Here is a 25,545-nt window from a genome sequence, read left to right as displayed (position 1 = left end):
TAGAATATAAAATGTAGATAAATAAAATATCATGCCAAAGTTATTTTAAGTGAATGTGAGTAAAGGTGTTTTTTTTTAAGTCATGAAAGTTATTTCCACAACAAACAATTGACTAATAATTTTAAGTTTTTATCATGTGTTTCAGTACCTTATCAAAACCAAAGATCATGCTAAAATGCCTATTCACTTGTTAGCAAAAGGTTCCCTTTTTATTTATTTATATGTGTACCCTTGCTTAATCTTGAAATGTAACAGAGGATCTTCAGATCTGCTAAATAATATACTTGGTATTACTCTACTATACTCTAATATACCCTACTATAATTGAACTTAAAATAAGGTAGTGGTTAATCAAAAGTAATCTCATACACATCCAGAAACTAAGATAAACATGTTTTAAAACTGCAGAATCATAAGCAGTAGAAGACTGGAACAACCACCACTTGATAAGCACAGGGCACTATGCCAAGCACTTTATACCCATTATGGTATTTAATCATCATAATTCTGTGAGACTGGCACAATTGCAGAGCCAACTTTACAGATGAGAAAAGTGAGGCTTAGAAGTTAAAATAACTTGCCTATAACCTCACAACTAATGTAATGTTGGGCCCTGGAGTTTGTACTCTTAACTATGATATTCTGCCTCCAATCTGAAGAAAGCTGTTCCATATTCTGTAACATTCCTTAACATATTTCACTCTTACGTTGGTCTAGCTAATCCTAAAATGACCAAATACCAATTTCTAAATGAATCAATCTCTTTGAATCTAACTGGCACAGATAGGATCAATGAGAAATAAGAGCTACAGAGCCCCCATTCAAAGAAATAAAATTAAGCAGGTTCCTGTCCCCATTTTCAAAGTTCATGGAAAAAAACAGTGGGAATTAAAAAGAGTTTGGGAAATTACACAGTTTGGGTTAAATTTAAGCTAAAACTTAGGCTAGCATGTTTGTGATGAGAATTCTAAACTCACCTTTACTAATTCATTACTGACCCCTACTTCGCAGGAAAATAGAGGTAACCACCAATAATGCCAAGCTATTAAGATCAGCTACTCCACTTTGTAAATACAATGATCAGAGAAGAGTAAAAAGAAGCCAACCACATAATCTCAGAGTAAGCTGCTAGTTCCTAAAGCCAAGTAGCAAAAGCACCATGGTTTTATAAGCTGTCATTATTAGGTAAGTCAAATGCCCAAAGCTAAAACAAAGTAAGGACTTTAGCCAACAGTATTATACACTGTATGTAAAAAGCATACTGTTTCCGTTCACATGTTTAAATATGGTCAAGTATCAAACACCAAACCACCATAAACCTCTAAAAAAAAAGACCTCTAAAACAAAAATCTGCCATGAGATCTTTTATAATCAGTCAATAGAACAAAATTTCCTTACAATCATAAATTTGAAGATTCTTTCTTGACTCAACAAAAGCCAAGGGATGACTGCACACAAAGTACCAATTAAACTAAAATGCACAAAGTAGTACATGGTTGAACTGCTGATTTGTTACAACAAAATTTAATCTGTTCTTACCAAAGCATATCTTTATCTCAACACAATCTTGGAAATCCAACCTGGAGGGTTGGATTTATTTAGCAGGAAAACAAACTTAACTCTTTCAAAGTTGAGCCCTTTCTATAGGAACTAACATATTTCTAAACAAGTTTGAATCTAATGTTACTTGCACAGCATTTCAAAGAAAAGAACAGATCAAGACTGGAGGTAAAAGCAAAGAAAGAATGTGACATTTAAATCTGACAATTAAAATGCAGAGAAGGTTGAGAACATATCCATTTACTAAGGGAAGTTAATTACTATAGATCATTAGCAATAAAAATGACAGTAGATTAAAATTACATGAAAACATTGACAGTCTCTTCAATTTAAAATCACTGACTTGGCAAATAGAGAATTACCACGTTATTTTAACAAAATGAGCTTAATATTTTGTTATTTTTAAATGTACTTAATAAGAAATCATCAGAGTAAGTGTGACGTTTCAAAAGCGACAGCATAAATCAGTTGTGAAACTGAAGACCAAAAATAAAATGGGGAGAGGGATTGAAACATCCGATAGAAGAGGTTTAAATCTCTAACACACACAGAGCTTACAATGAATTTAAAAAGAATAGCCAAATAGAAAAATGAGCAAAGGACATTGAAGAAACACCAAGAGCCAATTCACATAAATGAGAAGTTCAACAGCACCAGAAATCAAATTTAAACAGTAAGTGGGGTTTTTGCCTTATACAATGACAAAGATACGAAATACTTTCACATCTCTGTGTTTTCAAGGCTCTAGGAAAACCAGCATCTGTGAGTAGGAATATAAACATGTGCAACATTTCTAAAAGGCTATCTGTCAAATATCAGAAGTTTAATTGTATATTCTTTCCCTTGAAATTGTGTTTATGGAAATTTTTACTGAGATAATCACATAAACGGAAAAAGAAACAGGCATAAGGTCAATGTTTTACGTCCTCCCTACCCCCCCCCGCATATTACCAGTAGCCTTTCTTTCCACTACCTATTTTTCACCTTACCTAAGACTCATTTTATCTTTCATATTGTCCTAAAGGCTTTTTGTTTTCTCTGAAATGTAAATAATTATCTATATCCATTCTAGATAAATTACTTGATCTCCCAAAACTTCCATTTCCCAGTTCTGTAAAATGAGAAAAATAATCACTCTCAAAGACCTGCTGGGGTGATTAAATAAAACATTAATTTATGAAAGAATTATTTAAGTTTACTATATTACCTGGAACAGATACAGAAAATCATTATCAATATAAATAAAATCAAGTTTCTTTCTGTCTGCCAATACATCGTGAGAAGTCCCCAGATAGCTTTTCACCAAATTTGAAGCATGTGTTTGAGAAGCTAACAGCTATGTGGAGAGAAGGCAAAAAAGAAACGTGGGAGGAGAAGAGACCTGAACACCTCAAAGAAAAGACAGACATCCTCAGAGCAGCTGTAGGAGAACCACTTCTCCAGTTGACAATTATAACACAGCCTGATCCAGAGTGAGTGGCAACAGATATTTATTTATTTAACAACAGTTAACAATTCCAAACAAGGCTAGAAAGGTTTGGCTAATACCATGTTTTACTACAATGAGAACTACCATTTACTGGGCACTTCCATGCCAGGAAATATATTTCATTTAGTCCTCATAACAACTCCACACGGTAGGCACAAGGTATTATTATTATTCTCATCTTGTGAACGAAGAAAGAGAAAGGTTTAACTGAGCTTAAAGACACAATGATAATCAGTGAGGAAACTGAGACTCAATTCAGACTGCCTGGCATCCAACTCCAAACCCTAAAACTTTAACCATTATTCAATACCTAGTGTTGGATCTTTGAGAGAAGTAAAAATTCACCAAGAGGCTATGAGCAAGTTATAAACAGTAACCATGGGTGCTTCCCTGCCTAGAGGAACCTGGACTCCAACAACTCAACCAATCCCATATGGACCCATATGTTATCTCTAAATCTACAACCTCACTACATCTGGCTTAAGTTGGGAGAGGACACATTCCCACAGCACGGCAAGTGGAGATGAATGGAGGTTTAGTCTACTCCAGTAAAAGAGAATAGCTCTGTTTAATTTGTAATTCTAAACACAATTTTCCATAGAAACATGACTTGCACAATACTCATAGGTAAATGATACTGATGTGTCTGACCTACAAATCTAAACACTAAGTAAAACAGTATTTGAGAACATATACAAAAAGTTTAAAAACCGTGGTTTTACAAGTCAACTTTTATATTGCAACTTCCATTAAGATTTCAGTTATTTTTCACTATCTTCTCCATTTTCTCATTTTTTATTTTTCCTGAGATCAATACTTGACTTGATATTCCAAAATAAACCTAACCATCAAAAGCATTAAGGAAGGATTTACATTCCAAATTGTCTCTGCCATAATTCTATTAATTTCTCCAAATTTACTTTAGCCTTCTCCATAAAAGAACCCTACCATAAATACTCTCATTTCCTTGTTACTCCATATTTTGTTCCTGAGAATAGAAACAGTGTAGAAGTCATCTTTTGAAGACATGAGAACAGAAATGTTACAAGAAAAAATTTAAAAGTCAAATTAATGAGAAAACATACAATATATATCACCAGTAAATTTTGTAATAAAGATGGCTGAAAGAGGAATGTATACTCTTGAGGTAGAAAACAGTGGGAAGGAGGTTCCAAACTAAGATAAAACATGCAAGGAAGCAGCGAAAGTATTACTAGTGAACTTTGACCTCAAGCAGAATAATCCAGAGCTGGACCTCCAAAACCTACATCTCCTCACAAATAAACCACCAGCAAATAAGCCAAACCCCTTCTGATCCCACTTCCTTCATCCTAACAGTTCTAAAATCAAGAACAGAAGAAATAAACAGGATACATCACAAATCTTTGTCCCCTAAGCCCAAAGACTTTAACTTGTTATTAAAACCTTAAAAATTTACAGAAGTGAAAATATGTTATCCCAATACTAGAAATAAAGTGCAAACGTCCAGGTAAAGCTGCATATTGATTGAAACATCTTCGTCAAGTACAACTAAAACAAGAAGTATAAATTACAGGCACCAGAGCCTTTTTGCTTTAATGGGGGGGGGGGGAGGCGGAGCCTGAAAAGAAAAGGACTCTTGATGGCTTAAAAAAGAGGGCAGAGAGGCTAAGAAAGATACACAAGGGGAAGTCAATAATGTCAAATACAAATTTTGAGGGCTTCTCACTCTGCTTAGGACTTGTTTCAATCATTTGTGGTCACCCTACATAAAAATTCACAGCTTAGCAAGAATACCTAGTGAGATGTCATAGTACTAATTCACTTCATTTATGCATATCTGTATTTCAACATCTAACTTTGTTATAAAGATACTTTCTTCCCAAAGGATTCTTACCCAAAACTGTACTGTTCTCTAGATCACACTTGTGATTCAGGGTGACTCTCCCCTCTTTTTCTGTCAAGCCAGTTCGCAGCTTCATCTATCTTGCTATTAAGGTTTCCTCATGTATTACTCTCAAATATATTAGTCTCATTTTCACCAAAACTCCGTCTCCAGTGTTTTGGGAGACTTAACTCTCCCACAGAGTACACAGCTGTAATTCAATTTCTTCCACCGCCACCCTTGGCCAATGGTAATTTTACAAAGTTTCAAACACTGGTTACTTTCCCTATCTATAATAGTAAATATATCTAATGTAGAAAAAAAAATCAGTGCTTCTCAAATATCAGTTGTGAAATATCATGATGATTTAATAATAATTTCCTAAATATCACAGCTGTCTATTTTATAAAGTAAAAGTGAGTTAGTAGAAAAATGAGCACATATTTGAATGTTGCAGTATCAAATTATTATAGAAGTTTCTAAAAATTTACTTTCAGTTTTTTAACTTACTTCCCTATAGACAGGTCACAAATACTTCAGGGACTAGCGCCAGTCCCTGGACATGAGCAGTACTGCCCTAATGCGTATATTCTCAGTATACAACTCTTCCGGAAGTTTGTCACACACTTCACAACGATAAAGCAGCCGAGACAAATGGCTATGAACCTGTTTAATACTGTTTTTCACATCCCACATTTTACTTCAACCCGTCCCTGTAGATATAAGGCCCTCAGTCATAGTCTCTTCACTCATCTATGATAGAATTTAAAAATTTGCTGAAGATCCTAACTCTCTACTTGTAATCAAGCAGTATCTTCTGATTGAGTACTTGCTTCAACATATTCCTCAACTTCAAAAAACCCCAACTCAAAACATCTTTTCACCATAAACGCTTCTGCATCTAGAGAATTCGCTCCTATTTAGCAATCATCAGATATTTAAATTACCACTAATTAATATGCTGTAAGTAGGTTCATGTATTGCCTCTTCAACTAGACTTGAGAGGAGCAGTAAAAACATCAATACTCTTTTTCAATTTTCCACATAGTACATAGTAAGTCTACTTACAGTAAAAACAGTTGACTAATCTGGTCCCAATAATTCACATACTCACCAGGCAAAATGCAGCATACCTGGCCCAAGGACTGGCCCGAATGAGATTTCCAGAAAATAATTTAGCTATGATACAGTAGTAGGTATGGCCTAACTATCTGTTCTCCAATATCATTATGAAATAAAATGTCTGAGTAATCATGACAGCCTGCTTAGATCAACCAAGAATTATATTTACCTAAATCTGAGTTACTTCCACTAAAATTGCTTCATTAAACAGACTTTAAGAATTACTACAGTAAAAGAAAGTCTACATATGCCTTCAATTCGCAACATGTAGCATGCAACACTCTTACGCTAAGAGTTTTTCTAACACAAATAAATTTTAAACCTCAATTCAACCATTAACAATTTTAAAACATACGCAACCTGTCCCAACATAGATTCCTAACTATATAGTCCACTACTGGAAAAAAAATCTCTTACGTCCCTTCATATTATTTTAAATGTAAATGGCAAGAAAATATGGTCCTTCAAAGATATACTACGTGAACCCCAAATTTCTAAGTAGAGACTAACACATAGGTCCTTTCAGTTTAGAGAGATACTGAATTTTAAAGTTGAAAGACAACACAGCAATTATCCAGGCCATGTTCATCATTTCATGGATGTAAAGATTACAGCCTAGGAAGCTGGCTTAAGGTCACAAAGCTAGAGATCCAGGACCTCAAAAGTTCCAACACAGTGCTCATTTCACCACATTAATCTGCTTCCATTCCAAATACTGAGGTCACATTGGTAATAACATTTCCTTTTACTACTTTCTTTACTAAAATGAATTTTAAAAGAACAGGCACTATATATCCTCCTTTTTCCAATCTCCAGAGATTTTTACTATTTTCTCAAAAACAGATTTGAGTAGCTCTAAATCATATATTTCAACTTTAAGGTACAGTCCACTTAACCCTCATATTAGGAACACTTTTTAAGTGTTTATCTGCCATTCTAGTCTTACTTTCTACTCATATATCGGAAATGGGACTTAACACAATTAACTGATTATTAAAAATGTGAAAAAGACATTAAGGGGACCCCTAAAACTACTTAAGGGCTTTGTATTTTTCCTTACACCAAATAGCTCCAGATAATTTGATTTCTAGCTTGTATCTGCTTTTCAGCATTTCAGTTTCCTTCCATATTGATGGGCTTTTGCCTATTGTCACTTCTCACTGCTGCCAATGAGTCAGCCTGTGTCCAATTCTTTTCCACTTCTACTATAAGGATTCAGAAACTACATATTCCGATTTATGAGAATAGCATGTAAAGCAAGAGTAAATGTGTTCTTAATGATAGCCCATAAGGAAGTCTATAAAATCAAGCCCACACATTTTCATTTATCATTAAAAGCATTCTGTAATTACCTCCTTGATCTGATCTGTTTCAAAATGGAGATAATACTAGGTACCTAAGGTACTGATGTCATTTATACCTGACCCCATAATTCTTGAGAATATCTAGGCTTCTTGAATTTCATTTTATACTACCCTCTGATCAGATAACTTCCTAAAAGCATCTTAAACTTATATCAGTTTCCTAAAATTAATATTCTTTATATGGGGGGGTCTTTCTTCCATTACTCAGGAAACTGAAATTAGTTATAACACTGTAGTAATTTCCACCAAGATTTACAACCTCCTGAACATCTTTAGGGGCTATTGATCCTAATCAAAACTACTATCTTCTCTAGATTATTATTACTATTAACGTAATGATTCTCATTAAGATTCAAAGGCATCAAACTATAATAGAATTTCATTTCTCCTTGTCATAGAACTAAGTCCCTATAAAAAACTTCAAAATATATGCAAGGCCTATCAATCTCAATTCCAAATAAAATTAAATTAAATTTCTAACAACAAGAGATTTTAAACTGTTTTCAAACAGGTAGAACCAATTATGAAAAGTTGAAGATTTTTAAGGTTGCCTTGTAATGAGGTGTTTAAATTAGGGGAGAAATCTTTGAAATTTAGACAAAGCAGTCAAAAAATAAAGTTAAAACATGATTAATGTGCCTGTAAAGGGTCACATTAACAGCAACTACAACATTAAATTAGATGTTTTCTTGAAAACAGAATACATTAAAATAAAATGAGCAAAAGAAGGATTTCATCCCTTCACAAAAAAAAAAATCTCTATTTCATGCACAGAGACAAATAAAATTCTACATATATGAAATATGTAACAAAGAAAAGGTCAAACAAAAGCAAGAAAAATATCAGTCTATAAAAGGACCCCCCCAACTTAAGAGAATATTGACCATTATATAGGTGATAACCCCAGTATCACCTCTATATTCCCTTTAGTCTCACATAAGTTTCAACTTCACCTACCTTTCTTCTCTGAGAGATGTTGAGGGCACCAAAATCATTAAACAAGGATGAAGCAGGTGAAGTTAGAGGATCTGGAAGGTAAGTTACATAAGTTTCCACACAGACAACTCAAGTAACCCACAAATCTAATAAATGTTTAACTTGACAATGCTTATAACAGTAATAAAAATCATACACCATAGTAACAGTTAAACTCAATGCCTCACATACAGTGGATGTTCATAATACTTTCTAAGTGACTAAAACACAAATTAGAGAATACTTCTTTCAGCCAATACTCAGTACACATTTAATCAGAAGCTATATGGATTAGGGTGTATCTGTTTGCTTAGAACCAAAAGAAAAATCACACAGAAAAAAAGAAAAGAGGACTCTTAACCATGCTATTAGTAATGTGTTTAGGAAGGAAGGAAGTCTACCTGTAGTAAATGTTTGCATGCTTGAGACCAAATCATGAGAAAAATTATAAGGGGCAGTGAGGTGGGAAGGACAGTAAACCATATTCCAAGTGACTGGACTTGGATTTTAACACTTAGGCAAGGCCTTAAAGCCATCTACTCTAGAGAATATTCCATCCTTTTAAGTTTATCACCAGATATTTTATATTCTTATTAAAAATATAGGTAAATTAAGTTTTTAAAGATGGAAATATTACATGTTTCAAAACACAAACATGAATTCAAAGATTTTATAGTTTCAAAGTTCTATTACTCTATGGCCAGAAATTACAAACAAGTGTAACTCCAAATTGTTTTTCATTTAATAAATCAGAAGAGCTTCTGAAAAGGTGTGCATGATATACATGGAAATACTTTATCTTCAATTCTGAGCTCTAGTTAATCTTAAGTTTCTCATTAAATTAACTATAAAATTCTTAAAACCATAGTAAATGTTCTCATTTAAAGGAACCTTAAATCTCTTCATAATTCAATATAGACTGCTGCTTAATTTCTCCAGCTTTGTCTGCCTGAATTTTCATAGTCTGGTCCTTCATTAGAATTAACAACAATTTAATAATGCAAAGAAAGAGAAGCTAATAAAATAACAAGATGTAAAATATTTTTATGTAATTTATACATTCAAGGCACTTATAAAAATAGGTCATATTATTCACCCTTTATTCTACTTTTGATAGCATTTAAAAGTCAACATATAAACTCTATGGGAATGCTAAAAACATTACACTACTAATTAGTTTCTAATAATTTTATTCAACATAAAATGTTTCTTTTTTTCCTACAGCAAAAAAAGGTGAAATATCCAATTATTGATAGAAATTTGATACACACACATAAAATGCCTATCTCAGAAAATAATCAACATGCAAATTCCTATTCTCACCATTAATAATAATTGTCAGCATTTTACTGATGCAGAGTGTTAACACTCCATTGTTACATATTTTTAAGAAACCATTCTTGAACATTTGTTTTTAAAATAGGATACAGAAAGATACTTGGAAATTCCGTATCAAAAGCCTTAAAAATGACCATAATCTTTAAAACAGTAATTCCATGTCTAAGAATGTTTCCAAAAGCATAACTCAAAATATGAATAGATTCATACACATAGTCCAATATTAGAGTGTATACTTTAAAAAAAGTTTTAAAAAAATAGTTTAGTAAATTATGGAAATAAGAGAATTCAATTTATAATGATCAAGAAACAGTCATAATATAATTTAGAAGTACATCTAATGCAATCTTAAGTATCATGTATATACTTAGCTAAATATTATTACATATCATTTATGTATACATATGTATATATATTCACACTCAGACATAACCATTATTTGGAATTATACGGAATCCAAATAATATTTATTTGGAGTGAAAACAATAGATCATTCTTATTCTCTTCCTTATACCCATTTATAATTTTCAAGATTTCTACAATGAACATATTATTTTTAGAGTCAGAAATAGAAAGAGGGACCAAGTCTTACCATGGCCTGCATATGGCTTGGCACTGTCATTTAGAAGGCTGGGGGAGCTGCTACTATTAGTCATTCTCTGAAAAACAAAATAGATACACATAATATCACTGAGAAATACAGAATTAAGAATATTCAACCAATTCAGATTCTCTTTGCTTCTTCCCCTCTAATCCACTTCTCGTATTACTGACCCTCTAATCTTCCTATAAATGTCACTACGTGGATTACAATAATTCATGCAAAAATATCCAAATACTCTCTATAACACATCAAATGAAAATTTAACTCACTAGTCAGATATTTAAAACCAAAGTTGCACATCTATCCTGAATTGCACTTCCATAACTTATTAGATTGGGCAACATAAGTAACTATTAAGTCTCTTGTCTATAAAATATAAATTCCAATATCCATCTCAGAAGATGTGAAGTGACTATGTATAAAGTCAACGAATGCTTTCTAACATCCTCTCCTAATGCGTATTACTACTCATATACCTTATAGATTCTATAAAATCAGGCTATTCTCTGTTCTCTAAACATGTTCCATGCTTTCTTATACTCCATAGCCTCTAGTCTCTGATCCTGAAAGACCTTCACTCCATAGCCACAAAACACACAGAGGAGTGAAATTAGTCTCTTTCCATCTATCCTCTACACACTCCAATGCCATCCCACCCCACCTTCACCCTTGAAAGCTCACCCTGAATCCAACCGTATCCCACCTAACCTTATCAATTCCTAAAACCTTATCTCCTACTCAACACATTTAGGAATAAATGAAGAATCTAGACATCCCCCACCACTGGAATAAACTTCACTGTTTAGCGTCATATAAATTCATACTAAAGATACCTGCATCAAGGGATACTTTGTTTCCACTGGGCTTCCAAATCCATTGACTCCAATAAAGCTGGTGCTGAAATAGGAATCTGTGAGACTCGTATCAGTTAAAGCACCTCCATCTATTCCAGGAACTGAAAAATAAGGAAAATTCAAATATTTTAATTATTTAAAAGCACAAAATATTGATATAGTTTCTGTATCTCTAAATAAATTTTAAAGTCTCAAATCTCTGTCACACTTATTTTTATTTATCTGCTCATAACAAAAGGCAGGACCAAATAAAATTGGCTCAGATCTAAAAATCTGTTCATCAATGCTCAAGCTGACTGATTTCTTTCCCACAGATAAAGTATTTATTTTATATTAGTCATGTAAGCACCACCAAGCATAACATGAAAAAACAAACCACACTTGTCATTTCTTTTTCTCATCATTTTCTTTCTTTATCTTTGCAAGAAGACAGAATATAAAACACTGCAATTTCTCCTGTGAACCTTCATAAAAGAAACAGATTTAAGTTTCTCAGTACTGAGAAATTCTGTTAAACTCTTAACCTATCTTATGAAACAGACCAGCAGTCTCACATTAACTCATAATTCAGTAAAAACTATTCTGCATATGTAGCAATGAGATAGAGTTCAGGAATACAGATAAGCTGTTGATTTTGGGATAGGTGAATACAGAATGATTATAACTAGTAGGACAATCCATGATATATCAACAAAGTAATGGACAATCTGTTGTAGATGCTATCTCTCTGTAACTACTTGGAATGCTGCTATTTTCCAAGCTGCCAGTTAAGTACAAAGTTGTATGCTTTACAAATCAGCTAAGCTCAAAATAGATTGTCCTCTTCTAGGCATAGCCTCTGAGAACCACTGAAACCACTCCAACCCCCAACTAAGTAGAAAACTAAACAAAATGCTGATGGCTGAATATAGGGTGCTATGATCTGAATTTCTGTATAACCACAAAATTCCTATGTTGAAATCCTAACCCCCAAAGATAATGGTAAAGGAGGCAGGGCCTTTGGGAGGTGTTTAGGTCACGGGAGCGGAGCCCTCAGGAATGAGATTAATACTATAAAAGACACCTACAGAGATCCCCAGCCCCTTCAACCATGTGAAAACACAAGGTACCCATTTATGAACCAGGAAGTAGGTTCTCACCAATCACCACACAAAATCTACCAGTGCTATGATCGTGGACTTCCCAGCCTCCAGAATAGTGAGAAACACATTTCTGTTGTTTATAAAACATCCACTCTGTGGAATTTTATTCTAGTGGCCCAGACTAATACATAGGGATTCCTTGGAAAGCAATCTGAGGTAATTTTTAGTCTCTATTTTTAAGATTTATTTCACAAAATGTCCACAATTAAAATGTATTCCTTTTATAATTACAAAAAGATAATTTATAATGGTATGTGTACTTTTAAAATGATAATGAGGCATTCAAACTTTAAACCAAAGGATCTTATAGTACCTAAAGAATCAGAACTTATACATCTGTCAACAGTTACCATATAAATGTGTATGATGATAACCCACTTTAAAAAAAACAAATCGTAATAATTAATGTCTGGGATTTATTAATACTCTAGCAAATCAAAAACTGGGAAGAGAGACAAAATAAAACTGGCAAAATGCTGGTCCTTGTTAAAGCTGAGTGATAGGGGATTATTATATTCTCCTCTCTACTTTTATCAAAGTTTAAAATTTTCCATAATAAAAGGTTGTAGAAAATAAGGTTAATAAATAATGGTATGTATCATAACTGTTTACAATGTGAAATGAAAAGGGAATGCATTTTTATTTATAGTATAATTAGTGTGCTTACATATATACACACACAGATTATAAGACTGTATATATATACATATATATATACACACACACACACAAAATTTTAATCTCATGTTATTTGGTTGATTGAATGGGAGAGATCAGTCTTTTCTCGTATTACTTTTCTATAATGTAGTTATTTTTATAACGATGATGACGACAGAGAAATCCATAAGGGGAGAAGTTCCTATATTCCACCAAAACCCTTATAGCATCTCTTCCTAATAAAATAAAATGGCTTTCAAAAATAAGAGTACAATTCCAGAGTTAAATTATTTTTAATATAGCATTTTTATTTCAATTTTTTAAAATTTTAAATCCAATTTTCTCTTTTCTTCCTATGTTATAGAAGCTAATACAATAAAACTATTATTGAACTTGCCAGAATTTAAGTGTCTATGGTCAATGTCTTACCTTAGTAGATTTTAAGCAAGATCCACTGGACTAAAAATAAGCACCTAAGCATAACAAAATACTTGCAAAACAAATGAATATTAAACTGTCAGAGGACAATAAAACAATCTTATAAACATCCCATCCTTTATAATACTTTATCATTTAGAAATATAGTTTGCCCTAATTTATTACCAAATTTCTGGTAGTGATTGAGTCTCACTATATTAAAATTGGTTTACATTCCTTTAGAATACACAACTTTGACAGAAGAAACTTTATGCTCCCTAACAAAGAAAAAACTGACTGGGCTTAACAAAAAAAAAAAAAAAAAAGAGGGAGGAAGGGAGAGGGTTAAACATGGCCAGTAATTAGGGTTAAAAAATTAAACATTCCACATAAAGACCCAAACTATAAACAACTGGAAGAAAACACAGGGAAGAGCTACTTGACATTGGTCTTGGTAAGAATTTTTTTAATGAGACACCAAAAGCACAAGCAACAAAAGCAAAAATAAACATGTAGGACTATATCAAATGAAAAAGTATCTACAGAGCAAAAGAAACAATCAGCACAATAAAAAGGCAATCTATGAAACAACAAAAAATATTTGCAAGCCATCTCTCTGATAAAGGGTTAATATCCAAAATGTATAAGGAATTCCTAGAACTCAATAGCCCTCCAAAAATATCCAATTAAAAAATAAGCAAAGGACTTTGAATAGACATTTTTCCAAAGAAGACACACAGATGACCACCAGGCACATGAAAAGATGCCTGATATCACAAATCATCAAGAAAATACAAATTAAAACCATAGTGAAATATCCCCTTACACCTGTTAGAATGGCTATTATCAAAAGATAAGAGGTGGGCGCCTGGGTGGCTCAGTTGGTTAAGCGGCTGCCTTCGGCTCGGGTCATGATCCTGGAGTCCCTGGATCGAGTCCCGCATCGGGCTCCCTGCTCGGCGGGGAGTCTGCTTCTCCCTCTGACCCTCCTCCCTCTCATGCTCTCTGTCTCTCATTCTCTCTGTCTCAAATAAATAAATAAAATCTTTAAAAAAAAAAAAAAAAAAAAGATAAGAGGTAACAAGTTTTGGCAAAGCCATGGAGAAAAGAGAATCCTTGACCACTGTCAGTGGGAATGTAAACTGGGGCAGCGACTACTGAAAACAGTATGGAGGTCCCTCAAAAATTAAAAACAGAACAAATGATTCAGCAATCTTACTTCTGGGTAAAGTAGTTCCCCCCTCCCCCTGCCTTCTCCAAGGTTTCACTTTCCATAGTTACCCATGGTCAACCTCAGTCAACCACATGGAAGCAGATGATCCTCCTGACATATCATCATAAGGCCAGTGGTAACCTAACACCATGTCACAATGCCTACATCATTCACCCTACTTCATTTGATCATGTAGGCATTTTGCCAACTCACATCATCACAAGAAGGGTAACAGTACAATAAGATATTCTGAAAGGGAGAGAAACCACATTCACATAACTTTTATCACAATATATTGATATAACTGTCGTATTTTATTATTGTTCTTAATCTCTTACTGTGCCTAATTTATAAATTAAACTTTAGTATAGGTATGTATGCATATATACGAAGAAGTATAGTATATATAAGATTCATACTATCTGTAATTTCAAACACCCACTGGGGGTACTGGACTGTATCCCCTGCATATAAAAGGCCTACTGTATCCCCTATAGATAAGACAGGATTACTACTTTGTATATATACAAGGAAATGGAATCACGATCTTGAAGAAATTTCTGCACCCCCATGTTCACTGCAGCATTACTCCAAGACATGGAAACAGCCTACGTGTCCATTGACAGATGAATGGTTAATGAAAATGTGATATCTATATAGATAATATATATGTGTAAAATGTGGTATATACATATGTATATGTGTATGTATTCATACACACACACACACACACACACAAAATGAACTATTACTAAGCCATAAAAAAGAAGGAAATCCCGACATTTTTGACATCATGGATAGACCTTGAGGGCATTATGCTAAATGAAATAAGTCAGAGAAAGACATAGTGTATGTTCTCACTTATGTGGAATATAAAAGAGCCAAACTCAAAGAAATAGAACAGAACAATGGTTGCCAGGGACTGGGAAGTGGGAGAAATGGGGAGATGTCGGTCAAACTTCCACTTCTAAGATGAGTAAGTTCTGGGGATCTAATGTATATCATGGTGACTATAATGAACAAAACTGTATTATATACTTGAAAACTGTTAGAAGAGTAGTTTAAAAGTTCTCACCACAAAAAAAAAAATTGTAATTATGTGAAGCGATGGAAGTGTTGACTATCCCATGTGGTAATCATTTTGCAGTATATACTTGTATCACATCATCACGTTGTACACCTTAAACTTACAGATGTTATATGTCAATATCTCAATAAAGCGGAGAAAAAAAATTCCACATATATACTTACACTTAACTTTTCCTATTTTGGAAAGAAGAGAATGGGATTTGATACTTCCAAGAGTAGTTAGGAAAATCACTAACCTATGATACATTATTCTATTCTGTATACATCATGAAGATACTAATTTTTTTTAAGTTACTAAGAATAGACCCATATCCTACCTACCTTATGAGATGCACAAACAGAAAAGGTGTGTAGAGTACTTTTAAAGTTTAAATTACATAAGCATAAGACACATTAGAGAATTTAATTACCAAGACTAGATAATTAACTTTTCACTACTTCAACCCCCTATTTTTGCAATCCACTTTAAGTAAACTTTACACCATCTCTATGGAATAATAGTTTGCAATCCACTATAAGTAAAGCTTACTATTTCTATGAAAGCTCTATTATCATCTCTATTATTATAACTTGAATCTGCACAGAATAATAAGCAATTCAACAATCACTGTGTAGATATGAACCTCAGTCTGAATGACAACTGTGGCAAGGTTGATATTACTTTTATTGTGCAGTTAAGCAAACTAAATGATTTAGGGAGATGAGAAAGCTTGCCCCATGTCCCAAAGCTAGTAAGTGACAGAACTGGGATGTAATGGCAATCTCTCGATTGCATGCAACTGCCTTCCAGTTTTTCAGAGAGGGAATTAGAATCAAAAGATGAAATTTCAAGCCTGTACTTCTAAAATGATAATGAGGCATTCAAACTTTGAACCAAAGGATCTTACAGTACCTAAAGAATCAGAACTTACACATCTGTCAACAGTTACCATATAAATGTGTATGATGATAACCCACTTTAAAAAAAACAAAAACCCATCCTCACAACTTAACTAAATAAATGTTCTCCTTCTTCTTCAGTCTTGTCCCCTCTTGATGAAACGAGTTTAACTTTCCAAAAACATCAGAATAAACCAATGTTACCCAAAGGGAATTCTGAAGTCAAGTAAATTTGGAAAAGGCTGGGAAAGTAAAAGTAAACCCAATTTCTTCACTACACAATTTCTCAGAGCCTGTGTCTACAATGTGAACTGTGACAACTCAAAAAGGAGATAGAGTACTTCCCAAATGTACCTAAGGAACCCTTTCTACATGGAGCACCTTGAGGGTCTAGAATTCCAAAGAACAGCAGAGTGGCGCAGCGGAAGCGTGCTGGGCCCATAGAATTCCATAGAACACACTACAAAAAGTGACCTCTGAAAATACTGAGTGGTTTTCCTCTGCCAAAGAGAGCATCATAGACAAGATGCTGGCAATGCTTACCCTATGTGATAAAATCCAAACTTCTCAGTCTGACATTAAAAAGCCCTCAACGATCTGTTCTCAATCCATCATTTCCCAAAGGTACTAGGTTTGAGTCTCAGTTTTGCCACTTACTAGCCACAAAGTTTTGGGCAAAATGCTTATAAAATGTAGATTATACCATTACTTGTAAAATGAAATTCATACCATCTACTCTGCAAACTTCAATGAAAAATTATGAAAAAACAATAAAACAGTATCTTGTAAGAATCCTGATGGTTGCACAACTCTATAATATAATCTACTAAAACTGAACTGTACACACTTACAAAGGGTGATTATAGCATGTAAATTGTATTTCAATAAAGCTGTTTTATAAAATCAGTGGAGAAAAAAGGAATTATTCAATAAATAGACTTAAAACAACTGGGTATCCATCGGGGGGAAAATGAATACACAGATATTTCCAAAAGACCAAAGATTATAGTGTAATCAAAGTTTAAAAAATAGATAGATATACACATACACATCTATTATAAAAAGATCTTTATAATAATCGTAACATTACTGAACTCCCTCCTCCAGTCAAAATGATATACTCACTATATTTTGAAAGTCTACACTTTACAATATGGAGTACCATCAATTCCTATACCTACATACACACACACACACACACCCAAATTCCTATACCTACACACACACACACACACATACACACACCCCTCTATGTTCTTCAAGACCCAGATATATGGTGGAAAAGAAAAAAATACTTGAAATTAGAGACACTGAGTTCCAATCCTACTTTTGCCACTCACTGGCTGTAGGACCTTGAGCAAACAATCCTCTAAGTTTCATTTTTTCATCTGAAAAAGAAGGCAATACCATCTCTCACAGGGTTGTGGTAGGGACTCAAGTGAAGCAACCTATGCAAAGTGCCTAGCATCCTGTCTCTTAGGTAATCATAAACATGTTTTCCTCTTCACCTGTCTCTAGAATGCATTGCCCAATTATTCCAAGCTGTTAAAACCTCTACCTCTTACCATACCATTCATTTGACTAAAAATATATATACATTTCCTTTGACCTATCTTTTACTGCTGTCTTCAACTATTTAAACCTTTAAATTCTTACATGTTTCTGTACCATCTACCCATCTAAATTATCTGTTAACTGAGATTTGGGACTACTTCTATTTTTTTGGTAGTCTAATCTAGTAGCACATTTGTATAAACACTTATTTACAGTTAAGCCCTTTTTAAAAATAGGTATCTTTAAAAGATGATAAAAGAGGGGCGCCTGGGTGGCTCAGTCATTAAGTGTCTGCCTTCAGCTCAGGTCATGATCCCAGGGTCCTGCGATCGAGCCCCGCATTGGGCTCCCTGCTCCGCGGGAAGCCTGCTTCTCCCTCTCCCACCACTCCCCCTGCTTGTGTTCCCTCTCTTGCTGTGTCTCTCTCTGTCAAATAAATAAATAAAACCTTTAAAAAATTAAAGAATCATTGAAAATGTAATTAGTTAAGATGAGGTCATTCAGGTGAAGCCTAATCCAGTATGACTTTTTTTTTCTGGTTTCACTATGAGTTTCCTTTCTTTTTCTTTTTTCCTTTTCAAATTTTTTATTTAAATTCTAGTTAGTTGACACCAATAGGACTTACGACTTTATAAAAGGGGAAATCTGGACACAGACACATACACAGGAAGAATGTCTTGTGAAGATGAAAGCAGAGATCAAGGTGATGCTTCTACAAGCCAAGGGATGCTAAAGACTGCAGGCAAACCACCAGAAGCTTGGTGAGAGGCATGGAATAGATTATTTCTCACAACCCTTAGAAGAAAGCAACCCAGCCAACACCTTGATCTCAGGCTTCTAGGCTCCAGAACTGTGAGACAATAAATTTGTTATTTAATCACCCTCCCCCAATACAGACATATAATAAAAATAAAAGATTAAATGGGAGAGGGGCGCCTGGGTGGCTCAGTTGTTAAGCATCTGCCTTCAGCTCAGGTCATGATCCCAGGGTCCTGGAATCGAGCCCCGCATCGGGCTTCCTGCTCAGAGGGGAGTCTGCTTCTCCCTCTCCCACTCCCCCTGCTTGTGTTCCCTCTCTCGCTCTGTCTCTCTCTGTCAAATAAATAAATAAAATCTTTAAAAAAAAAAAAAAGATTAAATGGGGATTACTAAACCAATAAACATAAGCTTTAAAAAGTATCTTAGTTGAAATTAAGAAGTTTCTAAGTAGCCAAGATAAAGAGGAAAAAATGTAAGTTAAAAATACTCATCTAGTAAAATAACAAATACCAATTTTTTAGAGCAAAAACACTTCCTAGCACTAAGCTCTTCAGAAATTTTTATAAGGATTTTTATATATGGAGTACGGATCATCATGCATCTTCATACAGGTAAAAGGAAAATTTCTAGAAACATGTTTTATACTAATTCACAATAGAAGTAGAAAACAGTATTAAACCACACCCAACTGAGGTAATAAAGGGCTAAGAATATTAAGTACTTCCCTTTTTAGCCATTTACCTAGACCAATCTTCGCCTCTTGAGCTCTCATCCTCTTGCTTTGAAACATTCACTTCTGGTTCTGACAGAGAGACAGATTAGATATAGATAGATAGATAAACAGACAGGGAGACAGACAATAATAACAGCTGCCGCGTATTGCTTATACACACAATCTCAACAGTCCTTTAAGATATATATCATTATTGCCTATTTTGGTGGCAGTGCCAGAGATGAAATTTGAAACAAGAACAAACTTATTTGAAAGGCACCAAAAATCACTACACTACATTCCTCTCACCCATTCCTACAAACTCAGACTCACCTTTACAACCACCTATTATTAAATGTCTTCAAGTACATGTGTGTCAGGTACTTTTAAGCTAAAGGATATATCCTTAACTCCTTTCTCTATCCCATCTACCCTCTCAAAGTAGCTGCTTCATCAAATCGCTCTCAAATGCGCCCCCTATATTTCATTTCCACTTGCCTGAATCAAGTCCTTGGCATTTCTCTCTTCCACTGTCATAAGGCTACTCCAAACTGTTTCCCTATCTCCATCGTTGGAAGCCAAAAACTCCTATGGTTATCTCTTAAAGACATAGATCTTATCACTTCACTTAGCACAGCCTACAAGGGCCTTCACAATGTGGCCACACAATCTATCATCTGGTACCATTCTCCATAATATAGCCTCTTCTCCACATCAGGTGACTACAGAACAAAAGCATGCACAATGCTGTCTCTCAAAACCAGTGTCCTTTCATCTGCCTAAGATGCCTTTCTTTTCTACCAGGTATGCTTCATACATCTTTCAAAAAATAGTTCAAATATTCCCTCTTTATGAGACCTTCCAAAATATCCCTGAATAGAGTTTGTTATACAACTTTATACCTATAGGGTATCATACTATGCCAAAATTTATACATTTCAAAATCCTTTACTAGACTACGCATTCATAAATGGCCAGAACCACACAGCTTTGCATTCCCTGATACCAGTATAATACCTGGCACGAAAGTGTTCAAAAAAAGCTTGATAATTAAACTCTCTAATCAGTGCCCAGAATATACATATACTATATCATATTTACTAAGTAGTCATCTGCATAAAATATACCTCCAGAGGCAAGTTGACATTGTTTTAAAAACTGTAAGTTCTACCTGGCAAACTGGCCCTTATGAAAGTTATCACACCTTTGCACCAAGATAGACACAGCAAGGCCTATGGGAAGACCCAAAAAAAAAAAAATTCCTGAAACAGCAATTTTACATAGATCAAAGTGGCTTAACAAGAGCTCAGCTGAGATCTTAGTGTTTCACACTGGAATATACATAGTACACTGTTTGGAACTGAAAATTTAAGATATACATTATCACTTAGTTTCCAGAATCAGAGAGGAACTGCAATACAGTAAGACTGTGGTAAACACTGGACTCTGAGGAGCACTACAATACTACAGCTCTTCCAAGGTACACTGGCTACAAACTTGACAATAAACAACTAAATAAATTGGATTCTCAGGTGAAGCTATTTAATATTTAGCACTGCCCCTTTGATTACTAATTGAAAAATGTCTTCCAACAAGACCGTTCCAGTTTAGGATCTGTGCCAAGATAATTGCTTTTTCTATGCAATCAAAATCTGCCAAGAAATAAATGTTTTGAGAAGTTTTCCACTGTTCTTGCTTTCTCAGTAGAGTAAATGAGAATTTAATAATAGAAATTGTGTTTCTTAAACCAGCTTACTCCTTGTGCAAAGTATCAGTGTAAGATCATCCAAACCCATAGTTTATTGAGAAGTTAGGAGCAGAGTTGGCTTTTTTTTTTTAATAGCAATTATCATCTTTTAACATACTATAAAATCTTGGGGGTTATGTTTACAAATACTGCCCACACTACCCATTAAAATGGAAGGCTCACAAGGAAGGAATATTTCATTTATTGGTTACTAACATATCCCAAGAATCTAAACAGTAGCTGACACAGAGCAAGTGCTCAGTAAATGTGTGTTAATCAAATAATTAAATAAAATTAATGAATCTTCACTTTTAGACCTAATTATACTAAGTTGAAAGTTTGCCAAAATCTAAGTTTTTCAAATACATTATTTGTTTACATTAAATCTTTTTATAATATATACCAGAGGACTCAGCTAAAATTTTTATTTTAAAAACTGCCTTTATCATTTTTCCAAGCCTTGAGAGTAGGGAGAAAATACCCTGTCCCATCATTGTCAAGACTCTTCCTCAGAGATAGCTGACATTGCCATAAAGTCTATGAGCCATAAAAGGTCACTCGTGGAATTTAAGAGGCCCGATTCCATTTTGTTTTTCTTCACCTCTGATCTCATCCTTTCAATCAAGTATACAGTCAGATTCAGGAACAGCAATATTAAACGACAGAATAAGCTTAGGAACAGATAAGCAAAATAAGAAAGTTATATCTAATAATTTTTAAAGTCCTTTCCCGTTTTTCCAGCTCTGTCATGTTCTACCTAATATTTATGAAAACACCCTAAGGTAACCATATCAAAAATGCAGATAAACAACAAAAGACTGTTAAATAATAACACTAGTCTTTTATTAAATATACAAATGAAATTTCCCAACAAGTATTAACAAATACTAATCTATTAAGTTGCAAAAGATGTGATTTATAAAACTATCTCTAGATATGTGAGCCACTGGGAAAAAATCTTGCTGGGGCAGATTTGATATGGATGACTATTTCAAATATCTTATTTCAGCTAATAATGTGTAAAATACAGATTTTTTTATCAAGCTATAATTGGCATGGAATGTTATATTCATTTTAGGTGTACAATATAATGATTAGATTTGCATATACTGCAAAATGATTACCGCGTTAATTTTAACATCAATCACTACACAGTTACCATTTTTTCCTTATGCCGAGAACTTTCAAGATGTACTGCCTTAGCAACTTCCAAGTAACAATATTGTTAACTATAGCCACCTTGCTACACATTACGTACTCAAGAATTATTTATCTTGTAACTAGAAGTTTGTCCCTTTTGACCATCTTCATCTATTTCTCACACCCCTCCACTCCCCACCTCCGGCAACTACCAATCAGTTCCCTGTATCTCTGTGTTCAGGGATTTTTTAGATTCCACATATAAGTGAGATCATATGGCAGTTGTCTACATAATTTTTTTTTAACGTACCAAGTTTGAACCAAATTACTGAAGATTCTATATGCTTAACATATGTGCATATATTTTGTGTGAATTTATGTATAAATGTACATAATGCATTAAGATACAACAGCTTAGTGCCATTATTTGTAATAAAAGACTATAAATAACCTAAATATCCATTAAAGAGAATAATACAACATACAGTGGAATATTATGCAGCCTTTAAAAAGAGCAAGGTAGATTTCTGTGTGTGAATGTCGAACAAACCACAAGATACGCAATTCAATGAGAAAATTCAAAGTGCTTCCGTGTGTGTGCACACGTGTATATGTGTCGGAAGGTGCTAGAAACATATAAATGATTGTACAGGCAAAGAGTATTTCTGAATGCATACATAATAAATTAGAAAGAGTAACTATCTTTTGGAAAGGAATCAGGGAACTAAAGGAGGGAGACTATTTTTCACTGGGTACCCTTTTGTGTTAAATTTTTAAACTGTGCATGTATTACATTTCTAGTTCCCAAAACAAGACGTTTCCTATTTTTTTAAACTGGAATTTTTATAATAAAAAATGTAATTAAAAACTAGCTTTAGGAAAATAGGAACAGGGGCACCTGGTTGGCTTAGCCAGTGGAGCACGAGACTCTTGATCTCAGGGTGGTTGAGTTCAAGCCCCACACTGGGTATGGAGTTTACTTAAAAAAAAAAAAAAAAAAGGAACAATAACTTTATTTTTAAAGAATATTTAAAATATTCTTTATTTATTTATTTAAATTAATATTTAAATTAATATTATTTATTTATTTAAATATTATTTATTTATTTAAATATTAAAAATATTTAAAAATAGATAACAAAACAGACATCGAAAAAGGGGAGAGCTTTTTTAAGGAAGAGGATTGTTATCTACATGCCAATTAACTCAGCCAAGATTAGTGAGATCAACATGCCCTTCCCTGTACTGGATGTTAAACTGCTGAGCAGTCAGTGTTTTTTAAGAGTTGTTGGGAGGGGAAGAGGATCTAAAGATCAAACATGAAGTAATTTGTTTTCTAGAACATGAACATTTAGAACACAGAGCATTTTAGAGCTAAAAGCATTTTGGACATCATGTACTCCATACCCCATTCTCCCATTTTACAGATAAAGAAACATTATTTCCACATGGACTAAATGACTAGTTTAAGATCACAAAGTTGATTTTGTAAGAGCACTAAAATCAAAATCTTTGTACTTGTATATATTGGCTTTCTAACAGCTATATGAAAACAGTACATAAAACAAGTATTTTATCATATTCCACTTATATAATCTCGGACTAAACTATTTTATAAATAGGATATAAAGTTAATATGGAAAAAAAACATGAGAAATACTGCTACAAAACTTAAGTGTGTGTGCATGCACACACAAATTATGGACTGAACTGTTTTCTCTCAAAATTCATATACTGAAGCCCTAACCCTCAATGTAATTGTATTTGGAAGTAGAGCCTTTACGAGCGCAAAAGCAGTATATTAATAACTATTAACCCCAGATAATAAGATGAGGAGATTGGTCTCCTTTGACTTTATACACTACTGCTCCAATGGAAATTTTTAGAAAAAACAGTTGAGGGCGCCTGGGTGGCTCAGTCGTTAAGCGTCTGCCTTCGGCTCAGGTCATGATCCCAGGGTCCTGGGATCGAGTCCCACATCAGGCTCCCTGCTCGGCAGGAAGCCTGCTTCTCCCTCTTCCACTCCCCCCGCTTGTGTTCCTGCTCTCGCTATATCTCTGTCAAATAAATAAATAAAATCTTTAAAAAAAAAAAAAAAGAAGAAAAAACAGTTGAGTTTTGTAACTAAAAAAAAATTAAATAAGTGAAAATCAACCCTAAAATATATAAATAAATATTCAAGTCTGTCAATAAATGCTCCTAGCACAAATCTTTAAAATATCATTTCTGGGTTACTGTAAATGTTCATCACTTTGTACACAAAGTAGATATGCCTATAGAAAAGCAAACCAAAAAATGCTGTCCCATAATAAATTTCCTGAGTTAAAAAACAGAAAAATTCAGCAATAAATACAAATGAACTCTTGATACACACAACTTGGCTGAATCTTGAGAGAACTGTGCTTAGTGGGGGCGTGGGGGACTAATCCCAAAAGATTTCATGCTACGTAAGTCCATTTAAACATTCTTGAAATGACAAAATTACAGAAAGGAGAGCAAATTAGTAGTTGCCAAGTTTGGGGAGGGAGTAAGGGAGGGTTACAAAAGGGCTACTAGAGGGTGATAAAACTGTTCTATGTCTTGGACTATGTCGGCAGGTACACAAACATATACGCAAGAAATTCCACAGAACTAACTGCACATGTGTGGGCACACACGAATGCAAATCAGATTACAGAAATATGAATATGAGTGGGCTGTATCAATCAATGCTGGTTGTGATACTGTACTACACTTAGGAAACATGTTACAGTGGGAGGAAAATGAGTGATGGTACAACAAGTTCTCTGTGTATCATTTCTTACAACTGCATGTGCCTCTCTAATTATCGCAAAATAGAAGGTTAATTTAAAAGGTAAAAAATCCGGGGGGCGCCTGGGTGGCTCAGTCGTTAAGCGTCTGCCTTCGGCTCAGGTCATGATCCCAGGGTCCTGGGATCGAGTCCCACATCGGGCTCCCTGCTCGGCGGGAAGCCTGCTTCTCCCTCTCCCACTCCCCCTGCTTGTGTTCCTGCTCTCGCTATCTCTCTCTCTGTCGAATAAATAAATAAAAAATCTTTAAAAAAAA

At 34.2% G+C, this 25,545-nt stretch overlaps 1 protein-coding gene across 8 annotated transcripts in view; it reads right to left on the bottom strand.

Moving 5' to 3' along the window:
• Positions 1–25,545, bottom strand: part of PAN3 (poly(A) specific ribonuclease subunit PAN3) — a 130,608-nt gene that overhangs the window by 98,755 nt on the left and 6,308 nt on the right. For all 8 annotated transcript variants that reach the window (XM_031016898.2, XM_031016894.2, XM_031016895.2 and 5 more), the window contains exons 2-4: positions 11,150–11,271; positions 10,305–10,371; positions 8,357–8,427 (exon numbers count right to left, since the gene is read on the bottom strand). In XM_031016898.2, the coding sequence (XP_030872758.1) occupies positions 8,357–8,427; positions 10,305–10,371; positions 11,150–11,271 (260 nt within the window). The remainder of the gene's footprint in view (positions 1–8,356; positions 8,428–10,304; positions 10,372–11,149; positions 11,272–25,545) is intronic.

Source organism: Leptonychotes weddellii, chromosome 3 (assembly GCF_054177405.1).
Source record: "Leptonychotes weddellii isolate Sample4059 chromosome 3, ASM5417740v2, whole genome shotgun sequence".
Lineage (NCBI taxonomy): Eukaryota > Metazoa > Chordata > Mammalia > Carnivora > Phocidae > Leptonychotes > Leptonychotes weddellii.
This window is presented reverse-complemented; position numbering and strand designations above follow the sequence as displayed.